This window comes from Cheilinus undulatus, linkage group 13, assembly GCF_018320785.1.
Source record: "Cheilinus undulatus linkage group 13, ASM1832078v1, whole genome shotgun sequence".
Taxonomy (NCBI): domain Eukaryota; kingdom Metazoa; phylum Chordata; class Actinopteri; order Labriformes; family Labridae; genus Cheilinus; species Cheilinus undulatus.
This window is the reverse complement of record NC_054877.1, coordinates 8,681,030-8,706,448: the sequence shown is the minus strand read 5'-3', so window position 1 is coordinate 8,706,448 and position 25,419 is coordinate 8,681,030. Positions and strand designations below refer to the sequence as shown.

At 40.0% G+C, this 25,419-nt stretch overlaps 1 protein-coding gene across 4 annotated transcripts in view; it reads left to right on the top strand.

The window, feature by feature from the left end:
* The first annotated feature begins 1,618 nt into the window (after positions 1-1,618).
* The window catches only part of efr3a (EFR3 homolog A (S. cerevisiae)), a 172,027-nt gene continuing 148,226 nt past the window's right edge, over positions 1,619-25,419 (top strand). The window contains exons 1-2 of one of the 4 annotated variants that reach the window (XM_041803480.1): positions 1,619-1,770; positions 2,036-2,137. In XM_041803480.1, the coding sequence (XP_041659414.1) occupies positions 2,128-2,137 (10 nt within the window). In that variant the 5' untranslated portion in view covers positions 1,619-1,770; positions 2,036-2,127. The other 3 variants (XM_041803481.1, XM_041803482.1, XM_041803479.1) reach the window with 3 other exon arrangements.

Here is a 25,419-nt window from a genome sequence, read left to right as displayed (position 1 = left end):
GGGTTGTAGGACCCTTTCCAAAACAGAAAGAATCTTTGGCATTTTTACATGGTATTTTATAAATTATTGTGAAAAAATTACCTTCAAAATTAGTTCAATTGAAAATAAAACTGTTCTCGTAGAGAGATCTGTGCTTTAATGTAAGTAGTGTGTACAAAACCTCCCTAAAATGTTCATCTGGACAGTATATGATGCTTTGTGCAAAATTGGACACTGTAACCTCTTCCAGGGACGATGGGGCTGGTAAATAAAATCACCAAAAAGTTCATAGAATCTGGAGAAATCTCTGTGAGCAAGGGACAAGGCGAAAGGCCAAAATTGGGTACTCGTGATTTTTGGACTCTCAGCTGTCACTGCGTTTAAAACAGTCATGATTCCGTACTGGAATCAAAACCCTGCAACACTGATGGCATGGGGTTGCATCAGTGCATATGCTGTGGTCATCTAGAAAGACACTACCAATGCTGAGAAGAAGAGAGAGCTTTTATAACAACATATGCTCCCATCCAGACGTCTTCTTCAGGAAAGGTAAAGACGATGCTTAAACACATACCACATCCGTCACAACAGCATGGCTTCACAGGAGAAGAGTGCTGAACCGGCCTGCCGGCAGTCCAGACCTTTCACCAACAGAAAACCCTTGGTGCATCACAAAATGAAAAATCCTAGAGTGCTGAGCAACTAGAATCCTACAGCAGACAAGAATGGGACAACATTCCTCTCCCAAAACTCCATCAACTGGTCTCCATTTCCTTAACTTAATCCACAATTTTTAGACACTGTTCTTCCGAGATTAGTGAACCTCTGCCCATCTTTCCTTCAGAGAGACTCTGCCTCTCCTAAATGCTCCTTTTACACCTTCATATTACAGATGTTAACTTAATTAAAGTGCTCCTCCAGCTGTTTTTCTTTAGTACTGCTTACTTCCTCAGCTTTTGTTGCCCTGTCCCTACTTTTCTGAGATGTTCTGCTTCAGTCAAATTCAAAATGAGTGTATATCTCAGTTTCAACATCTGATGAGCAGCTAGAATCAAACAGACAAGAATGGGACAACATTCCTCTCCCAAATCTCCTCAGCTCCCAGACTGCTGTTAAAAGAGGAGTGGATGCTCTGTAATGATAACCTGTCCCTACATTTTTGAGATGTTCTGCTTCAGTCAAATTCAAAGTGAGCTAATATTTTTCTTGAAATGGTAAAATGTCTGTCAGCTTCTGATATGTTATGTTCTTTTTTGAATAATTATGGATTTATGAGATTTTAAAATCATTGCATCCTGTTCTTATTTATCTTTTGCAAAGCGCCCAAACTTTTTTGGAAATGGGGTTGAAAAAGAGTGGCTGGGAGAGACTGTACAACATGAGTGAAAGCTGACTTTAAATTATCAGTAAACAATGCCTTCAAAGTTGGAGAAGTCTATTTATTAGACAATAAAAGCCAAATTTGGGAGTATGAGAATGGCTATTAATTTCCTCAAATGTTCAAAAAATGTGCATGTTATATAAAAAAAAAAAAAAAAAAATCCTAAATAATAAAGGTAATCGTCCCGGGTATTTGGGCTCCACATGCCCACTCCCACGCCTGTGCAGTGGATCTAATCACAGTGACAGTACACCTTGGTGCAGCCTGCAGCCTGCAGCTATAATTAGCGGAGTGTGTCTGCTCTCTCTGAAGCTGCTGCACACTTCCGTGTTTTCACTTTGTCACCGTAAAGCAGGGAGCACTGTAGTAATGTGTGGGAGTTAATCTGCCCGTCTGCTGTTTACCTACAGGTATGTCCACCGTTCATGTCCCTCTAATGACTCTAACGTCTGTCTGTCCTCTCTCTGTTTGGACGCTAACTGAGCAGTTAGCTTCTCAGGCTAATTCTGTACTCTGAGTGTGACGTTCACAGACTGTACGGTAGTGTGACAACGAGCAGCTTTAGCTCGTTAATGAGGATTTCTATCTCACTGCTCTGACTTAAACCGACTCTGATATTCCTCGTTTGGAGTCATTAACCTTTAAATGTTAACAGAGTCGTCGTTCCTGTTCCAGGTGAAGTGAAACGGCAGGAGAAGCTACATGGAGGCTAACTAACCCTGGACCAGTCTGAGCTCAGAAGAGGAACTGCGGAACATTAGAGCAGGATGCCAGCTGGTAAGCTGTGTGACAGAGACAGTGGGTATGTGTGTAAATATGCCGAAGAAATGACACGACAGTGTTGTGTTTCATGTCAGAGTTTAGGCTGCTGTAAACGTTGACGTGAAGATTAGAGTTCAGAAAAAGTGCAGTGATGCGTTCACTGTCACTGCTGGCATTTGGGTGCTTCTGTTGTCTGTCACCGTAGTTATGCAACTGCAGCGGTGGCGAGTGCACAACTTCATAACGTCAGGGTGAGGAAACTTAGCCAAATACACACGTGGACAAAACTATTGGTACCTTTCTGTTAAACAGAGGAAAACACAGGGGTCACTGAATTAACCTGAAACTGGCAAAAGTAATGATAAAAAAATTAACTGAAAATTAACTAACGGAAATCAGACATGACTTTTGAAAAGAATCACTTAAAAAATTCTAATGAAACTAGCCTTGCCTTTGCTGGTGTTTGAAAAGATTTGATGCAGAGTTCACAGCAGCAGAAAGTTGTCTCTGACCTGAGCACAGTTAAAACTTCACTGTCACATTTTTGTGCTTTTGAACAATAAATTCAGAACAGTCCTCATACCGCCACAACGGTTGCACAATTTATTGCAAATAAGTTTAAATTGCAATATAGCTTGCAATTTTACAGTAATATTGTAATAGTTGCAATATTCCTTTAACTTGAAACATGCCAAAATACCAGTTTAATACATTCTTTTTTGCAGTAGAAATTTATGCACCTTATGCAAACATTCAAGTGTTGATTTTTTTTTTTTGACTGGTTTACAAAAATTCTCCTTTTTGTGTTTTCTGTATGTTTTTCTTAACTTATGGCGAGCTGATACCATTTATTGCCTTCCACAGCCAATCACAGCTCTTCCTCTTAACACAGCGGCCCATTTAGACATGACGTACTTCTCACTAATCCCTGCTTGTATTAATGCTGCTGCTGTTGGGACAGCTTCACCTCCCCCACCCCAGCTGCCTCCCTTATAGCTTAAATCTTGAGCATCCTCATATTAATATTCATGCTACTATGAACTAATTGATTCTAAATTAATTTTAATTATTTTCAGTATACATTGTCATAAATGTATCTATCCATATGGGGGTTTCTTGATATGTGCTTCCTGGAAAGTCAAAGCAGCTGCTTGACCAACCCAGGGAGCTTCTTTGAACAATAATAACCCAGCCGCAAACCCAAACTGCTTAGTATGAAGATTAAAAGTCAAAGAATTATCAATCCAGAATTTAAGATAAGAAGACACAGACTTGAAGACATCACCCAAATGTAGGGAAACACTCTATTAGAGCACCAAGAAGATTTAAGTGTACATTCTACTAAATTATGTTTATTTCGAAAACAAAATGTCTGTTTTTAAAGCCAAGTGCTACATATTTCCAGATTTGCAGCTCAGAAAAAATTGAAATAATAACAGAAAAAACTTCCAGCACTGTGCAGGCTAAAACACAACTTCATCTAAATTCAAGTTCTTACTTACAGAGGTTATGATTTACTCACATTTCAAGTGTTGCACCAGCTTTGACACTTTTAGAGTAGACTTAAGTTGTAACTTAGATACACGTACCACCTAGTAGGTGTAAAGTCTTCCGTCAAATCTTTGTTTTGAAAGGTGGGATAACTTTGAGCACGACAAGTAGCAGAGGATTTAACGGACTGTTTGGTGTCAGCAGCATGCCCTCTGTGATTGTTTACATCCCTCAGAAGTGTAGGACGACTAGCTTTGGACTCATGCTTTTGTTTTCCTGTAGCATGAGTCAAAAGTTTATATAAGTTTTGGATTTTGTTGATAATATCCCAACAGCAATAAGACTTGTTCTTAGCAAAATATATTTGTCTGAGCTATCCAGAGTGTGCATCATCAGTGTGCTTTAGGAGACAAGAAGTGGCTTCTGGCATGAAGCGGCATGAGCCAAGTTGTCCAGTGGGGTTCTGCAAGGAGGCCAGTGACTTGTACCACTCATCCTCCATCACCATGATGCACATGTTAGTGAGTTAAATGTTGGCATATTAGTTTGACTGACTACATTAATGCATTATAGTGATGTTCTCAACATAAATGTGTATCGAGAATTATTAGGTTCTCCTTCATGATGATGCCTGCTAATAAACTCTATTTATGTTCTGAATAAACTTTATAGCAAAGCTTGTTTCAAGGCTATCTGAGCCAGTCAGTCTAAATGATCACTACCAGGAAGAGTGCAATCCCACTTTGCATCCCCAGCCTCTGCCTTAACTTTGAATGGTTTACCTGTTACTATCAACTCAGCTTTAGCTGTGTTTACAGGCATATTTATGAGAGGCATAGATGTCGGTCTGTGTGTACTCCGTCAGCAAAGACAAAACTGTAAATATGTCACTGCTCTTCAGATGCCACTTTTTTATCTCAGTGCTGCTGGGAAAATCCAGGTGTAAACACAGCTGAATGAAGCTGCACATGCTGCTTGAAGCGTCTAGTAGACTCTTGAGTGCACAAACCAATCAACGCTAATATCATAAATACTTAAGCTGTCCCTGTGGAGAAGTTCAGGAGGACATGTGAGTTACAGTCAGTAAACAGCAGAGCCAGCTGGAGCAGACTTGGTTGTAGAGCATGTACAGACTGGATGAGTATTTAAATCTCAGCGCTGTTTTTATGGTCATATGTTGTTGAGGCTGTTTGTGAATCATTAATTCATCTCATGCCATTAACTCCTCTGTGTTGCTTCTTGTAACGTGACTCGGCACAAGCTTCAAAGTCCTCGTAGGAAGTCTGCTGTTTTTACGAGACAGCTTCATATGATTCCTATGGATTTATGGACAATGATCAGTTCAGCATATGGTGAGACTTTGGTGCCTTTTTGTTCGTAATCAGCTGATGAATATGTGGAATTGATCTTTATGCATGCTTTTGAATGGAAAAGTATAATTTCATGGACATGGTGTCATCTGCAGCACTCTGAAATCTGCAAGGACTCACAAAACTATAGCTTAGTTTCACTTATGATTCACTTCTCATGTAGGCTACTTCTTGCCTATATTATTTTGATGTTTTATGTGTTCCTGAGAGGGGACGTTAGTAAAAGCCAGAAGATAGGAAGGAAGCTCCCTGAAATGTTTTTGTTTGCTAGGGTCATTACATTGAATTTGGTTTTGAAAGCTGTTGAAATAATCTTGTTCACTTCTACATTTATCAAACAGTTCCTGATTCAGATTGAGTGTTTTTCAGCCTTACTAAACTGCCTGTTGAATCATGAAGAGTTTCTTACCATTAGCTGAAAACTGAAGTTGGTACTTCCTGTTTCTGCACGGATCTCTGGAGTGGAGGATTTGGAGTGTGCCTTCACTTTCCATTTTATAACCAGGGTGTGAAATTATGTGATACTGTGTCTTGATTTTCAGGCATGACTGTGCAACAGAAAGGTTGCTGTTGTCTTTCACACTGACCTGGCAAAGCAGGAATTCTGACCTTTTCCAAATCTGCAGTATGATTTAGTTTTAGAGCATCTTTATATCCCTTCAGTTTCATCAAACTCTGTTTGTTTCAGCTAATAGTGTGGCAGTAAGCCTGATTCCAGCTGATGTGTGAAAGTGAAGCTGTCAGTCAGTGGAGATGGAAGGAACAGGATGTTTTTTGCTGGTGTCCATCAGATAAATCCTGCTACTGATCCGAGTTAAGAGCTCATCATGGTGGGACCTGGTCTGCCTCAAGGAGCTGCTGAAGTTTTCCAACTTACAGTGCCTGTTTAAAGCTCTCAACCCCTTGGATGTTTGACCTTTTTACTGATTTTATAAATCAATCGTGGCCAAACAATTTGGCTTTTATTGACAAAAAAACTCTTATTTAAAGATGAAAACAGATTTCTACAAAGTTAAGTCAATCAAATAAAAATATGTAATGCAAAATAAGTGATTGCATCAATTTTAACCCCCTTCAAGTCAGTATATAGTAGACGCACCTTTGGCTGCAATCACAGCACTGCTATTTTACTCCATTCTTCTTTGTAAAACTGCTCAAGTTCTGTCTGGTTGTACAGGGATCTGGCGTGAACAGATTTTTCAAGCCCAGCCAGAAATTCTCTATTAGAACATTTTCCTTGTTGTCTTTAAACCATTTCTAGGGCTCTATGAAATCTGTTTTATTTTTTGCCAATTTCTGTTCTTTCAGTTTTAATTTTTGGAATTCTGTTTTTTAACATTCCCACTAATTTTACCATAAAAAGAGATTGTCTTGTTTATGTAAATGAATAAAATGTTCACTAATTAAATAGAAATAACCTTAACTTGATTGAAAAGGGGCCACAGTTGGCCCAGGAGCCGTTGTTTGGATAACCCTGATATAAAATAGTTCTAACCAGTGTAACAGTCAGATGTGTCCATGTGTACAATCACATCCTAACTAAGGTTTATAATGTTAATGAAGAAATCCTTCTCTTCTCTCAAACACAGTGATATTAACTTAATAAGAAGGTAACATTAAAGTTAAATGGTTAAAAGTAAACCTGTTACCTAAATGTTCTTCACTCTCTCAGTCTTTAACAGTCCATGCAGTTTGATGCTGCATTGTGTTTTTACTCCTGACTGTAACAGTTCTCTCCTCATCTCTCTCCATCCTTGCTGTCTGTCCATCTGCCTCATCGCTACGTTAATGCAGACACATGTTGGCTTGTTCAGCAACCAAAGGGAACTACAGTATCTACGGGATGAATTGTTAAGCTAATAGATACTCAAATACTTCAAGTCCGTCTGACTTGAGTTTGAAGCCTCCAAGAGGTGAGTAGGTCTTCAAGTTGTGACTTCAGCTGTGTGCCTTGTGCTCAGACACACCTCTCTCTCTCTTTCTCTCTGTGACTCTCTGGTGAGGTGAGGTAAAATAACTTGAAGCACAGATGAGTTTTCTTGTAGGTGCAACATTATGTCGACGGTACTGCCCCGTGTTGAGCTATGTGATGTTTGCCAGTTTTTCATGCAGCTGCTTTGACATTCTTTATATTGTTTAGGAGGGGGCGGGGTGAGTGTTTATGAAGTGAGGCACAAGTTGTGCCACGCTGTAGTGATCCTCAGAACCTATTCCTCAAATGAACGTTCCTCTTTCTAAAAACACAGCATTTTCACTCAAATTCATTCAATTTCTGCGATTTCCGTGTGAAATTGTAATTTCTGTTTTTGTTGGCCAATGCCGCGATTCCGTTAACACGGAAATCATCGGGCCCTACACTTCTGTTGATTTTGCTGTATGCTTCAGGTCACTGTCTTGCAGGAAAACAAATCTTCAAAGCTGTAGTTCTCTTGCATACTAAATAGGCTTGCCTGTCAGGATTTTCCTGTATTTTTCCACATTCATTTACTTTTACAGGCCTGGCTGCCTAGAAGCATCCCCACAGCATGATGCTTCACATTGGGGATGGTGTGTTTGTGGTCGTGTCTGCCAAACAAAACATCTTGTCTGATGACCAAAAAAGCCCTATTTTGGTCTCATCGGGCCAAAGGACTTTATTCCAACCGACCATGGAGTCTCCCACATGCCTTTTGGTGAACTCTAGTCCAGATTGAATCTGACTTTTCTTCAACAGTGTCTTTCTCTTTGTCACTCTTCCATAAAGCTTTGACTGATGAAGAACCTGGCCAGCAGTTGTTTTCTGCAGAGTCTCTCCCAGTCTCTCAGCTGCTGAAGCCTGGAACTCCTTCAGAGTAGTCATAGGTGTCTTGGTGGCCACTATTCTCCTTCTTGCACGCTCACTGAGTTTGTGAGGATGGCCACGTGTGACATATTCCTTCTTTTTCTTGATGATAGATGAATCTGAACTCTGGGGGATGTTCAATGCCTTGGAAATTTTGTATCCATCCCCTGACTTCTACTTTTCAATAAACTTTTCTCTGAGTTACTTGGAGTGTTCTTTTGTCTTCATGGTGTAATGGTAGCCAGGAATACTGATGAACCAGTGACTGAACCTTCCAGGCACAGGTGTCTTTATACTACAATCACTTGAGATGCATTCACTGAACTCAGGTGATCCCCTTTTCACTTGTGGTAAGACTACAATTGTGCTCCCATGTTTTTAAAATTGGATGGCCAGCCTTGACTAATAAACATTTACCCATATGATTTTAAAACATGGAGCTTATGGTTCCCCCAGCATTACAGTAAAAAGTTGTTCAGTACACAACAAGACTTTATGTAAGGATTGATAACTCATGTTATCTCCAAGTTTTGATGTGTGCAGACCAAGGTCTTGCAGGTTCTGGTCTCCAATGTTGCTGGCAGGGTTAATTTTCAAAGGGATAAGAGTTATGCAAGCGAACTGAAATATCTCTGCAGTCTAAATCATGCTGTAAAAAAAGTCAAATATTCGCTTCACTTTCAGCTGAACACCCCTCACTAAACACTCGTTCCAACATTGCAGTTGCTTCATACTGGAGCTTCTCCAAGTGCTATAAAAAGCCTGGGATGTCCAGGCATTTTGTTTTTAAATAGAAAGATCAGTCAGATGGAAAATGTGAAGCTTCAGTCTCAGGGAGAGCCATCTGACTGCACTTCTGTTTTCTGTGTGGAGGTGGAGAAAGTCTAATCTCTATCAGCTGAATTCTTGTTGTTTTTAGTGGTTAACAATTTTACAATTGTCATATTTTGTTAGTGTCTGTGGTGTTTATTTTCCCCTTTAACAAAGTAGATTTATGATGCTCCTAAACCCTCTTCCTCTGTCCTGACTTTAACCTCTCTAATCTTTAACAGACGACTCAGTGGAGCGCGGGGTTAAAAAACAAGACATAATGCTTCATAAAGCAAGTAAATGCGTGCCGTCATGTCTATGTTGCTATTTTGGGAAAGTTGGACTCCGATTGCCCTCTCCTCTCTTCTTCTCCAGCAGCTGCTCTGACAGGTAACCAGCTGCTGTTTACTGGAGGACGATGCTCTCCCTAATGACCCATTTGGCTGCTGGGACTCGGAAAGAATCTGGGTCTGTGACCTAAAACATCCCTTTGCTAACTGACTGGTAGAGTTTGAACCGGTGGCTGGTTGTGTTTCAAGCTGCTGATGTGTGTGTCAGCAGGAGGCGTCTGCAGCTTCAAGGACTGTGCAGCCCTGCAGGCCTCCTGTCTGCTCTGTAATTACTCCCAGTGGTAAACTGCTGATTACATTAGCGGTAATGTGACACCTTCAGCATCGATCCCTGATGAGCCAATGGGCCAGTGAGTGTGAATATGTTAGTGAGACAAACACACTGATCATGCTGAGAACTGTCTGTGACTTTGCTGGCTTTAGAGGACTCTCTGATAATGAGAGGAAAAGTTTGCAAATGATCTAACTATCTTGACTTGTTCCTGAGTTTTCTTGCTGAAAATTGACAGATTATTCCTAGATGTCCCAGCTTAGAGATTAGTTAGGTTATTGTTCACCAAATTTTGTACTCTGTAACTTGGGCCCTAGTGCGATCCTTCCCTCGTCTCCCCTTCCCTTCTCCCACGTCTGCTTTCACAAGACTTACATTGTTCCAAGCCATAGGCACACTAGAGCATGTATTCTGCCCAATACAGATGGTGGCATGATGTGCCTAGTTAATTTTATTTATTTTATTTAACCAGGTTAGTCCCATTGAGATCAAAGATCTCTTTTTCAAGGGAGACCTTTCCAAACCTGCAAAGAAGAAGAGACTGCCATGGCAACCAGTTGAGTCAACATTTGTGCAGACAGTGGAGTCTACATTCAGGCTACTATAGAAGTTTTAATTATGTTAAAGACAAAAAACACCTTCCTACATTTCCTGTGTACCGTGCGTAGTACACTAGAGTTTAAGTAAATCAAATGAATCCAGTTTTAGGGGTCTAGTGTAGAAGGCACTTGAAAATGTTTAACCACTGGTTGGGCACCTAAAGGACAGCACTTCATCATGTTTTAACCAGTGTTAATTTTGGCAGTTTTTTTAAATTTTAGTCTTAGTTTTAGTCTTTAAATGAAATGCATTTTAGTTTTAGTCACATTTTAGCCATTTCTATCCTTTTTAGTTTTAGTTGACAAAAACTCAAAAACATTTTCATCTTTGCTTTTAGTCCAGGCATTTATTTTCTTGCCTAAATCTGGTACCAAATCATGGCAGTGTGTTCTCTGCACCCTGCTAAACCTGGGGTCCCTGCTTTCTACAGCTGAAAGGGCAGAATAGGTAGAAGTACATAGTTTTATGACAGATTTACCCACAGTGGAGAAATATCACAGATTTTGAATGCCTGACAAAAACTACATTGCATTTAATCTAGTTTTAGTCATCTTAAAGAAAACAAACCTTTTTTTCAGTTTTAGTCATCAAAGATTTATTTTTGGCTAGTCTTAGTCTAGTTTTTGTCATAGATACAAATGCTGTCAATGAACATTTTTAGTCATAGTTTTAGCCTACGAAATTAACACTGGTTTTAACCACTGGTAAGGCACCTAGAGGGCACATTATCATATTACAACCACTGGTAGGGCACCTAGACAGCACTTTATCAAGTGTTAACAACTAGTAGTTGGCCTAGATTACACTTTATCATGTTTAAACAACTTGAGGGTACCTAGACGGCACTTTATCCTGTTTTTGGTGCCCAGATGGCACTTTATCATGTTTTTATCACCGGTAAGGGACCTACATGGCACTTTATCATGTTTAAACCACCAGCAGGGTGCCTAGATGTCACTTAATCATTTTTTTTTACCTGTGGTAGGGCACCTGAAAGGCACTTTCTTATGTTTTAACCACCAGAAGGCTGCCTAGGGTGCACATAATCATGTTTTAAGCACTGGTAGGGCACCTTGAAGGCAGTTTATCATGCTTTAACCACTCAAAGGGTACCTAGATGGCACTTTATCATATTTGAACCACTGGTTAGGCACCTAGAGGGCATTTTATCATGTTTAAAACACTAGTAAGATGCCTAGGGTACACATTATTATGTTTTAAGAACCAGAAGGATGCTTCGAAAGGGCACCTAAATGGCACCTAGGCTCAAGTAGGGTGCCTAGACGGCACTTCATCATGTTTCAACCACTGATAGCCTTAAAGGCACTTTATAATGTTTTAACCACAAGAAGGGTGTCTAGGGTGCACTTTATCATGTTTTAAGCACTGATAGGGCACCTTGAAGGCAGTTTATCATGCTTTGACCACTCAAAGGGTGCCTAGACAGCACTTTATCATGTTTTAGTCATGGAAGGTCACCTAGAAAGCATTTCATAATGTTTTAACCATGGGTAGATAACCTTAAAAGCACCTTTCATGTTCTAGGACACCTGGAGGGCACTAAATTGTGTTTCAACTGCTGGCAGGGCCCCTAAAAGGCAATTTTTCATGTTTAAACCACTGGAAGGCACTTTATCATGTTTTAACTACTGACAGAGCAGCAAAAAGGAACTTTAGCATCTTTTAACCACTGGTAGAGCACCTAGAGGGCACTGTATCAAGTTTCAACCACTTGTAGGGTGAGGACAGGTTTCCATGTTTTACCACAGGAAGGGCACCTTTAGTAAATACAGAGCCTGTGTGAAGTGGAAATGAGGGATTCACACATCAGAAATACATACCTGCATGGGCAAATCCATGTGAAAAAAATTTCACATGTGATCATGTGTGTATTTTCATGTAAAACGTCTACTTGTTCCTTGAGATTTTTTCTTGTGAACATGAAGCTTCAGAAAATAAAAAGCTCTATGAAAGTCATAACCCATATCAAACAAACCTGTGCACAAAGCTCCAGCATGCAGAGGTTTGCACATTGTGATTTATAAACTGCTACATGGATTTGTTTTATTGTAAAAGTTTGCGTACTTTTTTCATATCACTATTCCCTCATTAACAGTCCAGTGGGCATTAATCGCCATGTTTTTTCTTTCTTCTTCTTGGTGGATTTGCAAAGCAACCAGTGCCTACCACCACCTTTTTAAATAAAACAGAGGTGTGAAAGCAGACCAGCAAGGGAGGGGGGGAGAACATCTGTGCCTAATGTGAAAATGACCTTAAAATTACAGAAGAAATGCAATCACTGCTGTTGGATAAACAACGGACATGGTCTTCAAGCTTTCTTTTCTGATTAACTTGAAAGTGTGAAATTAAAATGAAGCCCTGGAGCAGTAAACTCAATATTCAGCAGAATATTTGAGTCACTCACAGACCTGCGGTGACTTTGTTGAGTGCTGCATTTAGCGTCACTGCTATTAATAATCGACACTGATTCCCTCCGCATGTGTGTCCGTGTATGAGTGTGTGTGATGTTCCATTTCATAGCCCTCACTTCTGGGTCTGTTGTGGTCTAGAGGCTCTCATTATCCTCAAAGTGTTAACCACCTCAATTAAGTCATTATGTAGGACAAACGGGCTGTCTCTGCTGCAGCTCCTTCAGACTGAATGAGCCCACTGATAAGCACACGGTTATAGATTTGTGACAATAACTGGATGCATGGAGGGAAGCCTGTGGGGAAATGCTGTGTTACTTCTCTGTTATTGTGTTGAGACCTTTCTGTGTTCCTCATTTTGTACAGCGTAAGCTGTCTCCAGAGAACAGCTGTTTTTAATCTCCTCTTATTTCTATCCTGAAACTGTTTCCTCATCTCCACCTAAGTCTGCATAAAGTGATAAATAGCAGTTAGAGGGACACTTCCTGGATCTCCTCTTACAGTTCTGACTGAATAGGGCTCTGCAGCAACTGACATGGCAGTTATAGTACTGGATTTTGTGCATGGCTCTGCAAGCACCTGCATGTGCGTGCACTGTTAGCATGTGCATGTGTGTTTATCTGCTACCATGATGTCCGAAAGCAGATTTGGTGTAGATGTCAATGTTACATCATTACAGTTGCACTGTGATGGTAGAAAAACAGTGAAAGCAGACAGAGAGAAGCACAGTGGGACAGTTCACATCCCTGCTATAGGAGAAAAAATAATGGGAATGCAGATAGGGATGTGATATCTGACATTTGACTGATAAGGCTTCAAAAAGGTACTTTTTAGAAGTCTTCTCACAATAAATTTAAACATATTTTTTTTGTGTTTAAACTGATTTTTTTTCCTGTTTTTTTGTAAGTATTGTGTGTTATATTAATATCTTATTTCTTTACATTTAAAGACAGTAAAATAATGACACAGTTTTTACAAATAAATTTATCCAACACTATAGCCAAATAACAATAATTTGTCAGAAAACTGAAAATCAAGTACTTCTTATTAAACATCAGCGGGTTAATAACAGGAAGTTGGTTTGGGTAATGGTTGCTAATGGCAACAGTGCTAGCCAGATAAAGGTGTAAGGATTCATCAGTGGATATCAAGATATCGATTGGTTGATTGATGATCCAATCAGATCGATGGAAAGTCAAAATATCGAAATGCTTCAAGCTATGCTTTTATTTTGAAATTGCCTGATGTTAATCCTGGGCCCCGTATCGAATTGAATCGAAATCGTATCGTGGCAGATTTTGTGATACCGGAAAATATTATAGCGTTGTCCAAAATATTTATATCGTATCAGGATGAAACTGGTGATTTACACCCCTATAGCCAGAGATGTGAATCTTTAATGACTTGACTCAGATTCTAGAGTCACTATTTGATTCTGAATTGGGGCTGAAAGATTTGGGAAATCTAATTCCGATTTTATTCTTGATTATTGCCATTGCGATTTGATATGCGATTATTCCTTAACTTCCTCATCTTATGTATTTTCCAACAAACACAAGCAACAAATCTTTTTATATCATAACCAACACAATATTAGATCAAACTAGGGCTGAAAAATTTTGAAAAAATATATTGTGATGATTTTGACTCGTTTTGTAAATTTGAAATGAATTGTTGTGTTGAACGTAATCATTTTTTATGTCATCCTCATGTTTAATCAGAAAAATGTACAAAAATGAAGAAAGTGTGATTTTTTTTGTAAACTGTTCTAAAATAAAATGGTACTGGAATTGTACAAAACTGTTTTCAGGTCAGATTTCAGTCTAGCAGTTTGTATTATGTGTTCAGTGCTCTGATTGGTTTAGAAGAGATCCCTCATACTATTGGCTGATAGTTTATGACTGCATGAGACCGGCCCCCAGTTATTGTTCCCCGGTGATTCAGTAAAATGGCTGTTCTACCGTTTTTCCGTCAGACGTTTGCACACCACCAGGCTTCCCCTTTTGTGTGTTATTGACCTAAAAGCAAGTACTGACCCTGTAGATTTATATATTGTCCATGTTTTTGCATGATATTTAAAGCATAACATCTCTGCTGCAAAAAAAGACTTTTAAACCAGTGTTTTGATACAAATTTCAGGTATCAGGTGAATCAGCATCTGCTCCAGTCTGCTGTCAGAGTGCTCTCTGGTAAAATGCCTCACCTCATATTTGCACTGATGAATCTACTTTCTAAACAAATAACTTTTTAAATCCTTTTGTCATACTCAAATGCTGCAAGTTCTTATCCATCCATTGTCACTTAAAGCTGTAGGAAGGCTCTCTGTGGTAAAATGCTTCGACTCTTTTGTACACTGCATTAATCAGCTATACAAAATTATCTTCAATCTTGTCTTACAATCAACACATCCTACAGCTGTATCGGTGTTGGAAACAGCCGGGAAATGTAGTTTCTTTAAAATTTTGAATTGATTCAGAACTGTAAAAATCAAGATATCCTCCTTTTCTAGTGTTTGTATTGCTGCTTCTTGCTGATCAGTGTCCACTTTCTCTTGTACCCCTTTCCCACTGGCTGAAAAACCTGTTTAAACACGCTAACAATCAGCTCCTGTTGGCAGTGGGAAAGGCATTCAGCGCGTCGACTGACCCTGCAACTGACCCTTTTATCGGCTCGCCTCCGATCGGCCCCAGTGGGAACGTCGGGTAAGGGTGAACGCGGGATGACTTTGGCGTAACGTGCCTACATCATAATATCGCGCCCCTGACTTGGGGCAACAAAAGGACGCCAGCAGCAGAGGGACGAGCCTTGTTGTCTCCTCCGTCATTGTTGTTTCCTCCGTCTGTAACTTCTGCGACTCTTTTCCATCCACCTTCATATCATCAGCCCTCGAAAGTCGTTCAGTCTGTGCTGAGTTTGTATATTTTGAAAGAGGGACAAAAGTACAAAGTACAGAAAATAGTTGACCATGGCTTCCATGCTCCTTTCCATTGTTTACCTAGCTGTGTTTCTTTGCGCTGATGACGCACCAGAGGAAAACAAAAAAACAGCCACGCAGCTCGTCTGCTGGCGATCAGACCCGGGTCTGCTAGCAATGGGAAAGGAGTCACTTGCCGATTGCTCGCTGGTTTACCCGCGTTTAAAAAAACCCGCTTTTACACGCTAATTTTAGTGGGAAAGCAGTGTTTCTGAAAGTCCTTACTCGTTGCTCTGATTGAGGGATTGTATGTCTTGTCAAAGCTTACAAAGAACTTCGTCCTCATTTTCTGGGTCAAGATACTGCAAAACCACACTGCTTAGATGACATGCTATCCATGCTGCCTGTTCACTGTGCTTGTTTATATCCCTGCTGTGGAGCATTATAGCAGCCATGCAGTATCTGTAACTGGAATTACAGTGGCTTCTAGTGGAACATGGCTGTGTTACAATTTAGATAGAGCTGTTTACTAGAATTATGGGCCTGACTGATTTTACTGCTATGTAGTGCTACTTAGGGATCCCACTGAAATCCTTTAGCTGGCTTCCGTGTTCCTCAAAGCAAGGCAACTTGCAATAATTTACACATCTTACCAGACTTTAGTATTCAACTCAGCCATGCAATATTTCACATAGAATTTAAGTGGTGGATTTTAAGGGATTACAGCCATTATGGTCACACGGTTCACCTGTCTAGCCCTCTCCATGAATGCTTTTCTGCAGTTGAGCAGTTCTTTCTTAAACATGACTGAGCACAGACTGAGAAGCAGAATGCTAAAATGTCCTCACTTTCCAACATATTCTGCTCTTATTTGGAGAGTATCTGAAGCACCAGCTCACAGATGGATTGCTGCTGAGCTTGGTAGATGTTGGTAGATCTAGTAAAACAGAAACAATCCTGTTTTCTGTCCCTGATGCTGTTGTGACTCTGTCTGAAATGTTTACATGCCACACCGGTGTAATGTGCTTCACATTTCCAGGCTGATATCATGGTCTGCCTGCAGCGAGCTTTCTGTGTGTTCACGTCTTAAACCCTGGGTCCGGTGAGATCCCAGCCACCCAGCATGCATCGGTCTCCCAGGTGGAACAGAAGCGTTTGGGATGCAGGAGGAATCAAAGTGGATCAAACCCAGCGGGCCGCCGTTGTTTTGAAGCTCTGCCTGCTAATTGTATGTGTGCAGCGGTTTCCTCCCTCAGCTGTTGGCCGTGATTTGTATGCACAGTGGAAGACGGTTTGTTCTGCAAAGGAGGATTTGGCCTAAATATAACTTCAAAGGAGAAGCGCCTCCCTCTGTTTCCTCTGCCGGTCGCATCTTTGCAGAGAGAGAAGCTTTTATCTCTGTCTGCTTGTTGTGACACACTCGGCTCACTGCTTCCCTGCACCTCTGGAAGGATTTCACTGTTTTCTTCTGGTTTGTACTCGGATGTTTGTTTGCATCTCTATCAACATCAGACAGCCGTCGGTTCTGAGATGTTGAGCAGGTGAAGGCTGCAGAACGGCAGCAGCATGTGAAATTTCTGAGCCCATACCTTTGTGTTCTCTGTGATAGAATTAAAACACGCCTGTATGTGCGCAGTATTCCTTTGGATATTCTAATGAAGTGAAAGGAAGTGACGGGCTTTTGAAGTCCAAACAAACACGGTTGTTCGCTGGTAAACTCATGAGACTTGGTGGGAAACTTTTCAAACATACAGAGCTGTGTCTTTCTCATGTTTCAAGAACAGTGTTGAAAATAACAGTGAAGCTGAGCAGATTTAAATGCTTTTTTCTTGTTTTTTTTTAGTACATTTTTATCTGTTTTTCAAATGAGTAATGAGATCTGAATAGTTGTTAGTAGTCTCTTCTTTTGAAACGTCACAGGAACATGTACTTGATCAGTGTCAGAGAGGCTCTTAGATGCCCAGATTGCTGACAGACTTTTGCTTTTGCTTGTCTAAAGATGACTTTTCCACTGAATCAGCAGTGAGGTGAACTAGCTGGCCAGTAACAGATGTACATCTGTCACTAACATCAGGGCATGCACATTAGACTTCTGTCAGCAGGGCTGATACCTGCTAATACTGGAAATCAGGCCTGCACTGTTAATTTAGTTTTAATATGCTGATCAGGATTTTTCCCACCATTAAAGAAACTGGTTTGACAGGCTCATCTACTTTAAAAGGCATAATCTGCCCCAGGACTGGGAGGCATATTAGTCTTTAAAGATATTGTTGTAGTTTAATTGACCATATAGGTAAGACATTGTCATTTCTATTGATACGTTGATGTTGATTCAGTTAATAATATATCAGGCCGAGAGCTAAGTGAACATATTTTTTACAATAAGAACGACTGAAAGTGCTGACCAGGATATTCAGTTTGAAATCTTTAGTGTGAAGGGACATTATTTTATCTTAGACATTTAAGGGGAATTATTATAGGGTCTTGGGGGCAGAAATAATTTCTTCATTAAAATGACAGAAAAGTCCTTGCTTTGAGCTGAGGACAACTGTGCCAATGAATCACAGCCCAACTTAGTTGTTATAAAAGGTCAAAACACGAAATTATTAGTCTAAATAATGGTCTTTAAAGGTAAATTAATGAGATGGAACATTAAAATCATGAGTTTTAAAGGTCAAAATATGAAATAAATTCAAAATCCCTGAGTTTAATATGTCAGAATATGAGATAAAACTCAAAACTGTGAGATTTAAAGGTCAAAATCTGATATAAGATGCAAAATCATGAGTTTCAAAGTCAAAATATGAAAAAAAATTCAAAATTGTGAATTTTAAAGTTCAAAATATGGTATAAAATTGAATGTTTTGAGTCTTTTAGGTCAGAATATGAAATAAAATTCAAAAGTGTGAGTGTTTAAAAGTCAAAATATGAGATAAAATTGAAAACTGTGAGATTCGAAGGTCAACATATGAGGCAGTCTTTGAAATCGTGGGTTTTAAAGGTCAAAATATGGAATAAAATTCAAAATATTTATGTGTAAAAGGTCAGAATATGCGTTAAAATTCAAAATTGTGAGATTTAAAGGTCAAAATCTGATATGAAATGCAAAATCATGAGTTATAAAAGTAAAAATATGAGATAAGATTTAAAATCATGAGTTTCAAAGGTCAAAATATGAAATAAATTCAAAATTGTGAGTTTGATACGTCCGAATATGAGATAAAACTCAAAATTACGAGTTTTAAATGTCAAAATATGATATAAAAGTTAAAATCATGAGTTAAAAGAGCAAAATAGGAATAAAAATTCAATTCATGAATTTGATGCGTAATGGTGAGATACAAAATACTAACTGAAAACAAATTGACTTCTTTCCCCTCATTTCTGAGTATTTATTTCATTATTTATCTTTTTACTTTTTCTATTTTTTTTGACTTGAGGATATTTAAAATCATCCAGGTTAAGTTTACATGTTACTGAAGGAAATCTGCAGACCTCGTACTGGTGGGCCGGTTAAAGTAAAAACATGATATGATCGGGTCTAACTTTACCACGGGCCAGATTTGGCCCCTGGGCCTTGAGTTTGACACCCCTGTGCTAAGGCGAAGTCCAGTGTCAGTGTCCAGAAAGTTTCTGGGTTACTGTCAAACTGTCTGGTGTTACACAAACTTAAAGGTTTCCTGTTAAACTCAGTAAAGTCTCTTTTCATCTGGTTTAGCTGCAACTCTAAGTGTGTATGCCACTTTTCCTGCTCTTGTAAAACTGAAGCTCTTACAGTGCCCTCCGTCTCAGGGACATTGCTTTAAGTATCTTTTCCTGCTGCTCACTCATCAGGTACAGACACTGAGTGAGTCCAACATAAAGATCCAAGTTTGGTGTGAATGTCAGCTCACCTTGTTCCTCTTTATGTCTTTGTTTTCAGAGGCTGTGTGGCTAACTCAGTAGCAGTCCTCACACTCACCGTGTGTGATCCTCTCGCTCTGCAGTCTGTCCTTTTTTGGATGTGAGATGATGTTTGTTAAAGTCTGTGGAAAGAATGTCTGATCACGCCGACCGGAGAGTTTCTCAGCAGGAGAAAGAGCCAGAGCTCCACTGGAGGCTTTGTTTGGTTTATTTGTTGACACCTATTTTATTAGTAGCCAAATGATGAAATGAACAGCTAGTATGAGTGACAGACAAGGAATTTCTGGGGTAAATCTCACTGGATGGAAAAATTAAAAATGATAAGACTGTGAAAAGGTGTAAAAAATCAGTCTATTGTCACAAAAGTAATATTAAAAGTCTTTCTACTTTTTGGGCTGAAATCCAGATGCCACACTTGTGGTTAACAGACCTAGTCCCATGTTCTTCCATGCTTTTTGCCACCTAATTGGGGAAATCTTTCAGAGGACACTGTCCCAACATAGACTTTCCGCAGCAGAGCTAACTGCTTATGTTAGCTACGTTGTATATCAGGCTCACTTCACACCCACTAACACGGTGACCGTTTCAGACTGGAGCTTTGCCTAATGACAAACGTGTTATCTGGTCAATCCATCTTCTTTACAAGATTATCTAAAAGCACCTAAACTAAAGCTTTTTTTTAATCAAAATCCAATAAAACGTGCACTCCTACTCGTTGCCTAAGATATAAAAACAAACTAAAACATGAGCCGTGTTTATGTACAGTCTAAACAACGTTAATGTAAAGTTAAATCAACAGTTAGAAAAACATGACCAAACTTGTTAAAAATCAAGCAACAGGAGAGTGAAAAACATGAAATAGTTGAAAGGTTCAATACTTTGATACTTTGATTAACCTGACACGCCGGATGGATTTGTTTCACACATCCATCTGGTAAACCTCCCACAGACAGATGTTTGGGAAAGGGCAGAGCCTTTGAAAATAAACCTGGAGGGTGATTGGATGAACGATCTGTCACATCTTTACAGGCCAATCAGAGCAACAGAACACATGACGTCATAGCCACTACTGAGCAGTGAACTCCATAGATAACTGTATAGCGTGAACCCTGGTGACTGTAGACATGTCAGTACACGACTTTTGTCATTTTTGAAAAGAAAACAACTCACTGCTGTTCTTTGTTCTTCTTTTAACGAAGAAATGTCATCAAGTTCTGATAAAACTGGAGCTTTAGCAGCATCCACGCTAATGTCTTCCACCATAATTGAACTGGCCTCTTGTCTCTTCTTGCTTGCGTTACGACCAAGCGGCAACCTCATGCACATTTTTTGCCAGTTTGACCCATTCCTGCCAATTTCTGCCTATATTTCTGCCTTTCTTAACCCATTTTTGCCTGTTTAAACCAATTTCAGCCATGTTTTAATCCCCTATTAGCACCTTAATGCCAATTTTTGCCTCTACCCATTTTTTGCTTATTATTTTGCCACATTTATCTATTTTTGCCACTTAAAACCCAGTTGTGCTACTTTCAAAATTACATTTCAGCACCTTTTCCACTGATTTCTGGCTTTTTTTCCCATTTTAGCCATTTAAACACAGTTTAATTCTTTTTAAGAAAAAGAGTTTACATTTTTGAGAAGGCTATTTACTACAGCACAAAAGAATGAAAAAATAAATGTTTATATGGTAAGAGTGGCTTTTATTCAGGTGAATGTAAAATATGGATAGCTGAACTTTACATGTACCATGATTTTGCTGACCTCCATGGTCCCCCAGTCTGGCTGGGTCCAGGAAGCTCTCCTATTTATCCCCCTTATGTGGTCTTGTCTGCACATGACCGTTCTTGACTGTTCATGGTTGTGTTTACACCTACGGTACAGTGGGGGTCCCCAGCCTCTGACACCTTAATTTTGGAGTTGTAGGCTGAAAAGGTTGAGAACCACTGGTTTAAACAGTACAGTCTCAGAAATGCTATATTATGGCAAAAATCACAATTATTGTTTTGAATGTTTTTGAGATTATAATTATCGTCTTGTTGTACCTGAATTTCCGTTGATTAAATCAGTTTGTCATGTTGCAATGAGGGGCAGCCACTGTTGACTTCTTGTCATCAGCTGGAGATGTGCGATGGTTTCTCTGCTCCTCACTTAAATTAAAATGAGAGCTGTTTTGGTAGACGGGGCAGAGCTCATGCTGTGCTGCAAAGGAAGGGATGGTGGGCTTCATTTCCCCTAACCCATGGGTAAAATGAGTGTTTATGGCATAAAGGATAGCAGTTGTCTAGTCTCTCTCTTTTTCCATGATTAAAAGAAGCTAAAATTATGATCCAAACTCTTGACAGAAGCACGGACTCTTCTTGAATCAGTGACGTTGAGTTACACAACCATGACGGTCTGCAGACATGCATTGAAAAATGCTGAATTCCTGCAACAGCCGTTGCTCTCTGTTAATCTGCATAATTATACTCCAATCAGGATGATTAAAACACCTTCAACCCGTCACGCACAGACACAAACACAGACCACTGCAGTCCCAGTCGATCTGTATTGGTGCGTCTGTGTATGTGTGACATGTTCCCTCTCTTCCCTACGATTCTCTCCAGTGGGGGTTTCAGCTCTGACGGGGGGTTTGTAGCCGTTTAGATTCGACTCTGCAGCTTCACCTGCAGCCGATCTGCTGCTTCTGCTGCTGCTGGCGAGGGGAAACACAAACACTGCAAGGTCAGAGATGAGAGACAGTGTCTGAGGGGGGAGAGAGAGGGAGTGAGAGAGAGGGGGAGAAAGGGTGGAAACAAACAGAGAGGGAGAGAGAGACGTCGAGGTCCACCTGGCAGGCCGTCCTCCACTTCGCCTCTAAAAGGATGGATTCAGAGAACAACGAGTCTGGTAGGGGGTTGTTTTTTAAATTCGCCTTGTGTTTGTGTGCGTGCAGCCTTGCCGTACCCCGCTGTGTTTGTGTGTGACAGTGACAGAGTCTAACAGAGTCCACGTCTGTGCGTCGGTGAGCAAGCCTGCACGGCGGCGGCCATTGATCTGCTCTCTGTCTGAACCTTCGAGCCCACCGGACCTGATCGACCAATCAGCCACCCAGTTCTGCTCGAGTGATGCAGCCAAAGACCAATCAGCGAGACGACACAGATTTCACATTGTCATAGCCAGAGAGGGATGGGCCACGGCGTGATGCTGCTGATCTGGGGCTCATTTACTTGTTATTGTGAATTAAAGCAGCTGTTTGACTCCAGCAGCTGCTGTGACTGTTTGGGATTAACTCATCTGGAGTATAAGGTCCTGATCATTTCAGTTCATCATGCTCGTGGTATAGAGGATACAGTTAGATGGAGCTTTTTATTCATATATTGGAGTGTTTTTGATGTGAACTCTTGCTATTTTTACATGAAACAAGCCAATCTTTGCAAGGTTTTTAAACCGTTTTAGCCCTTGTGGGGTTTAAAATCTGTCAAATTTGACCAGGTTAATCTTGAGCTCAGTGTCTAAAATACTATCATTATTTCTTGAAGTGCTTGCTTAAGATGTTTTCTTCTCTGTGGACAAGGAGTCCTTTGGTAAAGATCCTCAAAGGTCTCATTACTTTGTTCGTGGTAGCTGTGATTTGGTTGCACAATCAAAAGTAGCCTGCAACAACAGACCACCAACAGTGATTTAACTATCACCACCAGCTTGGATAGTTACAGCATTACACCTGAAATAACATCCAGCTCCTTGTAGGGACAGGGCATGATTTTAGAGCATCCCAGTAGTCATGAATTAATTTAAACTCTTTTAAACTTTTCTCACTCTTAAAGATACAGTGCCATGAAAAGTATGTGCCCCCTTCCTGATCTCTTATTTTTTGCTTATTTTTCACACATAAATGTTTCAGATCATCAAACACATTTTGATTCTAGTCTGAGATAACCTGAGAAGATGTAAAATACGATTTATATATGGTTTCATTTATCAAGGGGAAAGAGCCATCTGAACATACCTGGCCTCATGTGAAAATGACTTGCCCCCTCGTTAAATTATGAATTATGATTAACCACTTATTTTTGTGGAAAGCTGAGATCAGTTCCACGCGGGCTCAAAGACTGCCAGACCTGTTAAATCCCTTAAATAGAACCTTGCTAACAAAGTGAAGAAGACTGGAAGATCCAAAAAAGCAACACATCATGGTGCTGTCTAAAGAAATTCAAGAATAGATGAAAAACAAAGTCATTCACATCTATCAGTCAGGAAAGAGTTACAAACCCATTTCTAAGTCTTTGGGACTCCTGAGAGCCATTATCCACAAGTGAAGAAAACTTGGAACAGTGGCAAAGCTTCCCAGAAGTGGCTGGCCTACCAAAACGACTTCAAGGGCGCATCAGTGACTCATCCAGGAGGTCCCAAAAGAACCCAGAACAACATCTAAAGACCTGCAGGCCTCACTTGACTCAGTTAAGGTCAGAGTTCACGATTCAGCAATAAGAAAGAGACTGGGCAAAAATGGCATCCATGGGAGAGTTCTGAGGTCAAAACCACTCCTGACCAAAAAGAACACAAAGGCTTTTCCCATATATGATAACAACCATCGTGATGACCCCCAAGACTTCTGGGAGAATATTCTCAGAAAAAAGTGGAACCTTTCGGAAGATGCCCGTCCCGTTACATCTGGAGTAAAACTAACACAGCATTTCATCAAAAGAACATCATGCTAACAGTCAAACATGGTGGTGTAGTGTGAAGGTCTGGGGCTGCTTTGCTGCTTCAGGACCTGGACTACTTGCTGTGATTGATGGAACATTGAATTCTTCCTCCACATTGACGATTAAAGGCTGCCTTACACCTAATTACTTTTCCTCCGATTTCAAAGTTGCAGGCAAAATTCAAAAGTTGGAGTAAAATTATGACAGTCTTTCTAAAGTCGCAGCTTGCTCCTGTTGTCTCAGTCCTTAGGTGTAAGGTGATCATAAGACTTTGCTGTTTGAGAGCAGTCTTTCTTCAGTCTTGGCATTACAACAACATCAAATGTGTTTGATATTGTTGTAAGTCTGGTCGTATGCAAATTGTGTCTCTCAATGATGCGACTGTTGTCCCGGACCAATGGGAGCCGGTGTTGTGCATTTGGCACATTAAATCACTTCATTCTTCAAAATATGAACGTGAGTGTAGATCATTCTAGAGCCTCTGAATGTTCGCTCAGAACTCAAGAGGTGGAAAACCTTTCTGCTCAGAGCTGCAGTCACATCTCTGCACCTGTGTGTTTGTCTGTCAGTTCATTCCAGGCTGACATGAAAGGTACGGTAAACCACCACTGAGATTTTCAAAGTAAAAGCTCGATCAGTTTGTTTCTGTGGTGAGACTACTCACGTTTTCATACGGTACTTTTGTTCTGAAGTGTTTCCCGGATAGTTCTTCAGTTGTTGCATGCAAAGTTGCTTTGGTTTTTAACTTTCCTTTAGTTTCTACTTGATGTAAATGATTTAAAAACATCAGATTATAAGAGATAATAAATCAGATGTGATCTCCATCTCATTCTATATCTTGTTCTCTGCTCAAAAATTAATTTTGTGAATTTCCACCAGATGCATGATGGGAAATGATCTCAAAAGGAATCGTATTCTAGTCTTGTAGTTAGTGACCACCAGTCTTTGCAAAATCTTGGGCTGAGACTAAAAAGTCAACGCCTTGTTGACAAGTCTTTAGATGTGAGAGGGTCTTAGATGTCAGTTTTTGAGAGTTTTAGCAAAGTCCTCTGGTGTAAGGCTGGCATCAGACTCGTTTCCAGTTATCACAAACGCTTGCTCGCTGTTGTGGACATGGGTGGCACTGTCAGTTATAGGTTTAGGGGGCAATGACTTTTTCACATAGGACCAGGTAGGTTTGGATTTTTTCCCCTTAATAAATGAAATCATAATTTTAAACCCTCACTTTGTATTTATTCAGATTATCTTTGTGTATTATTAGAAATTAGTTTGATGATCTGAAAAATGTAAGTGTGACAAATGTGCAAAAATACACAAGAGATCAGGAAGAAAGCAAATTCTGTTTCACGGCACTGTCGCTGTCTGAGGGTGTGTTTAAAGTGACTTGCTTGTCTTTGGTCAAAAATGACTCAACAAAGTGGGCTGTGGCTGTGACTCAGAGTCAAAGGAGCGGCTGTAAATACTGTAACTCCCAACATTGTCATGGTAGACCTCGTCTTATCGTTGCTCTGCTAAAGTGAAGTTTGATGACAAGCACATTTGTTTCCAACAAGCTCTTTACAGTAACATTCCCCTGTTATTATATTATTGAAAGCCTTTTCTATTGAAAAAGGTCATACCGGGAAATGTTTTCTTTGTCAAACAGACACAACT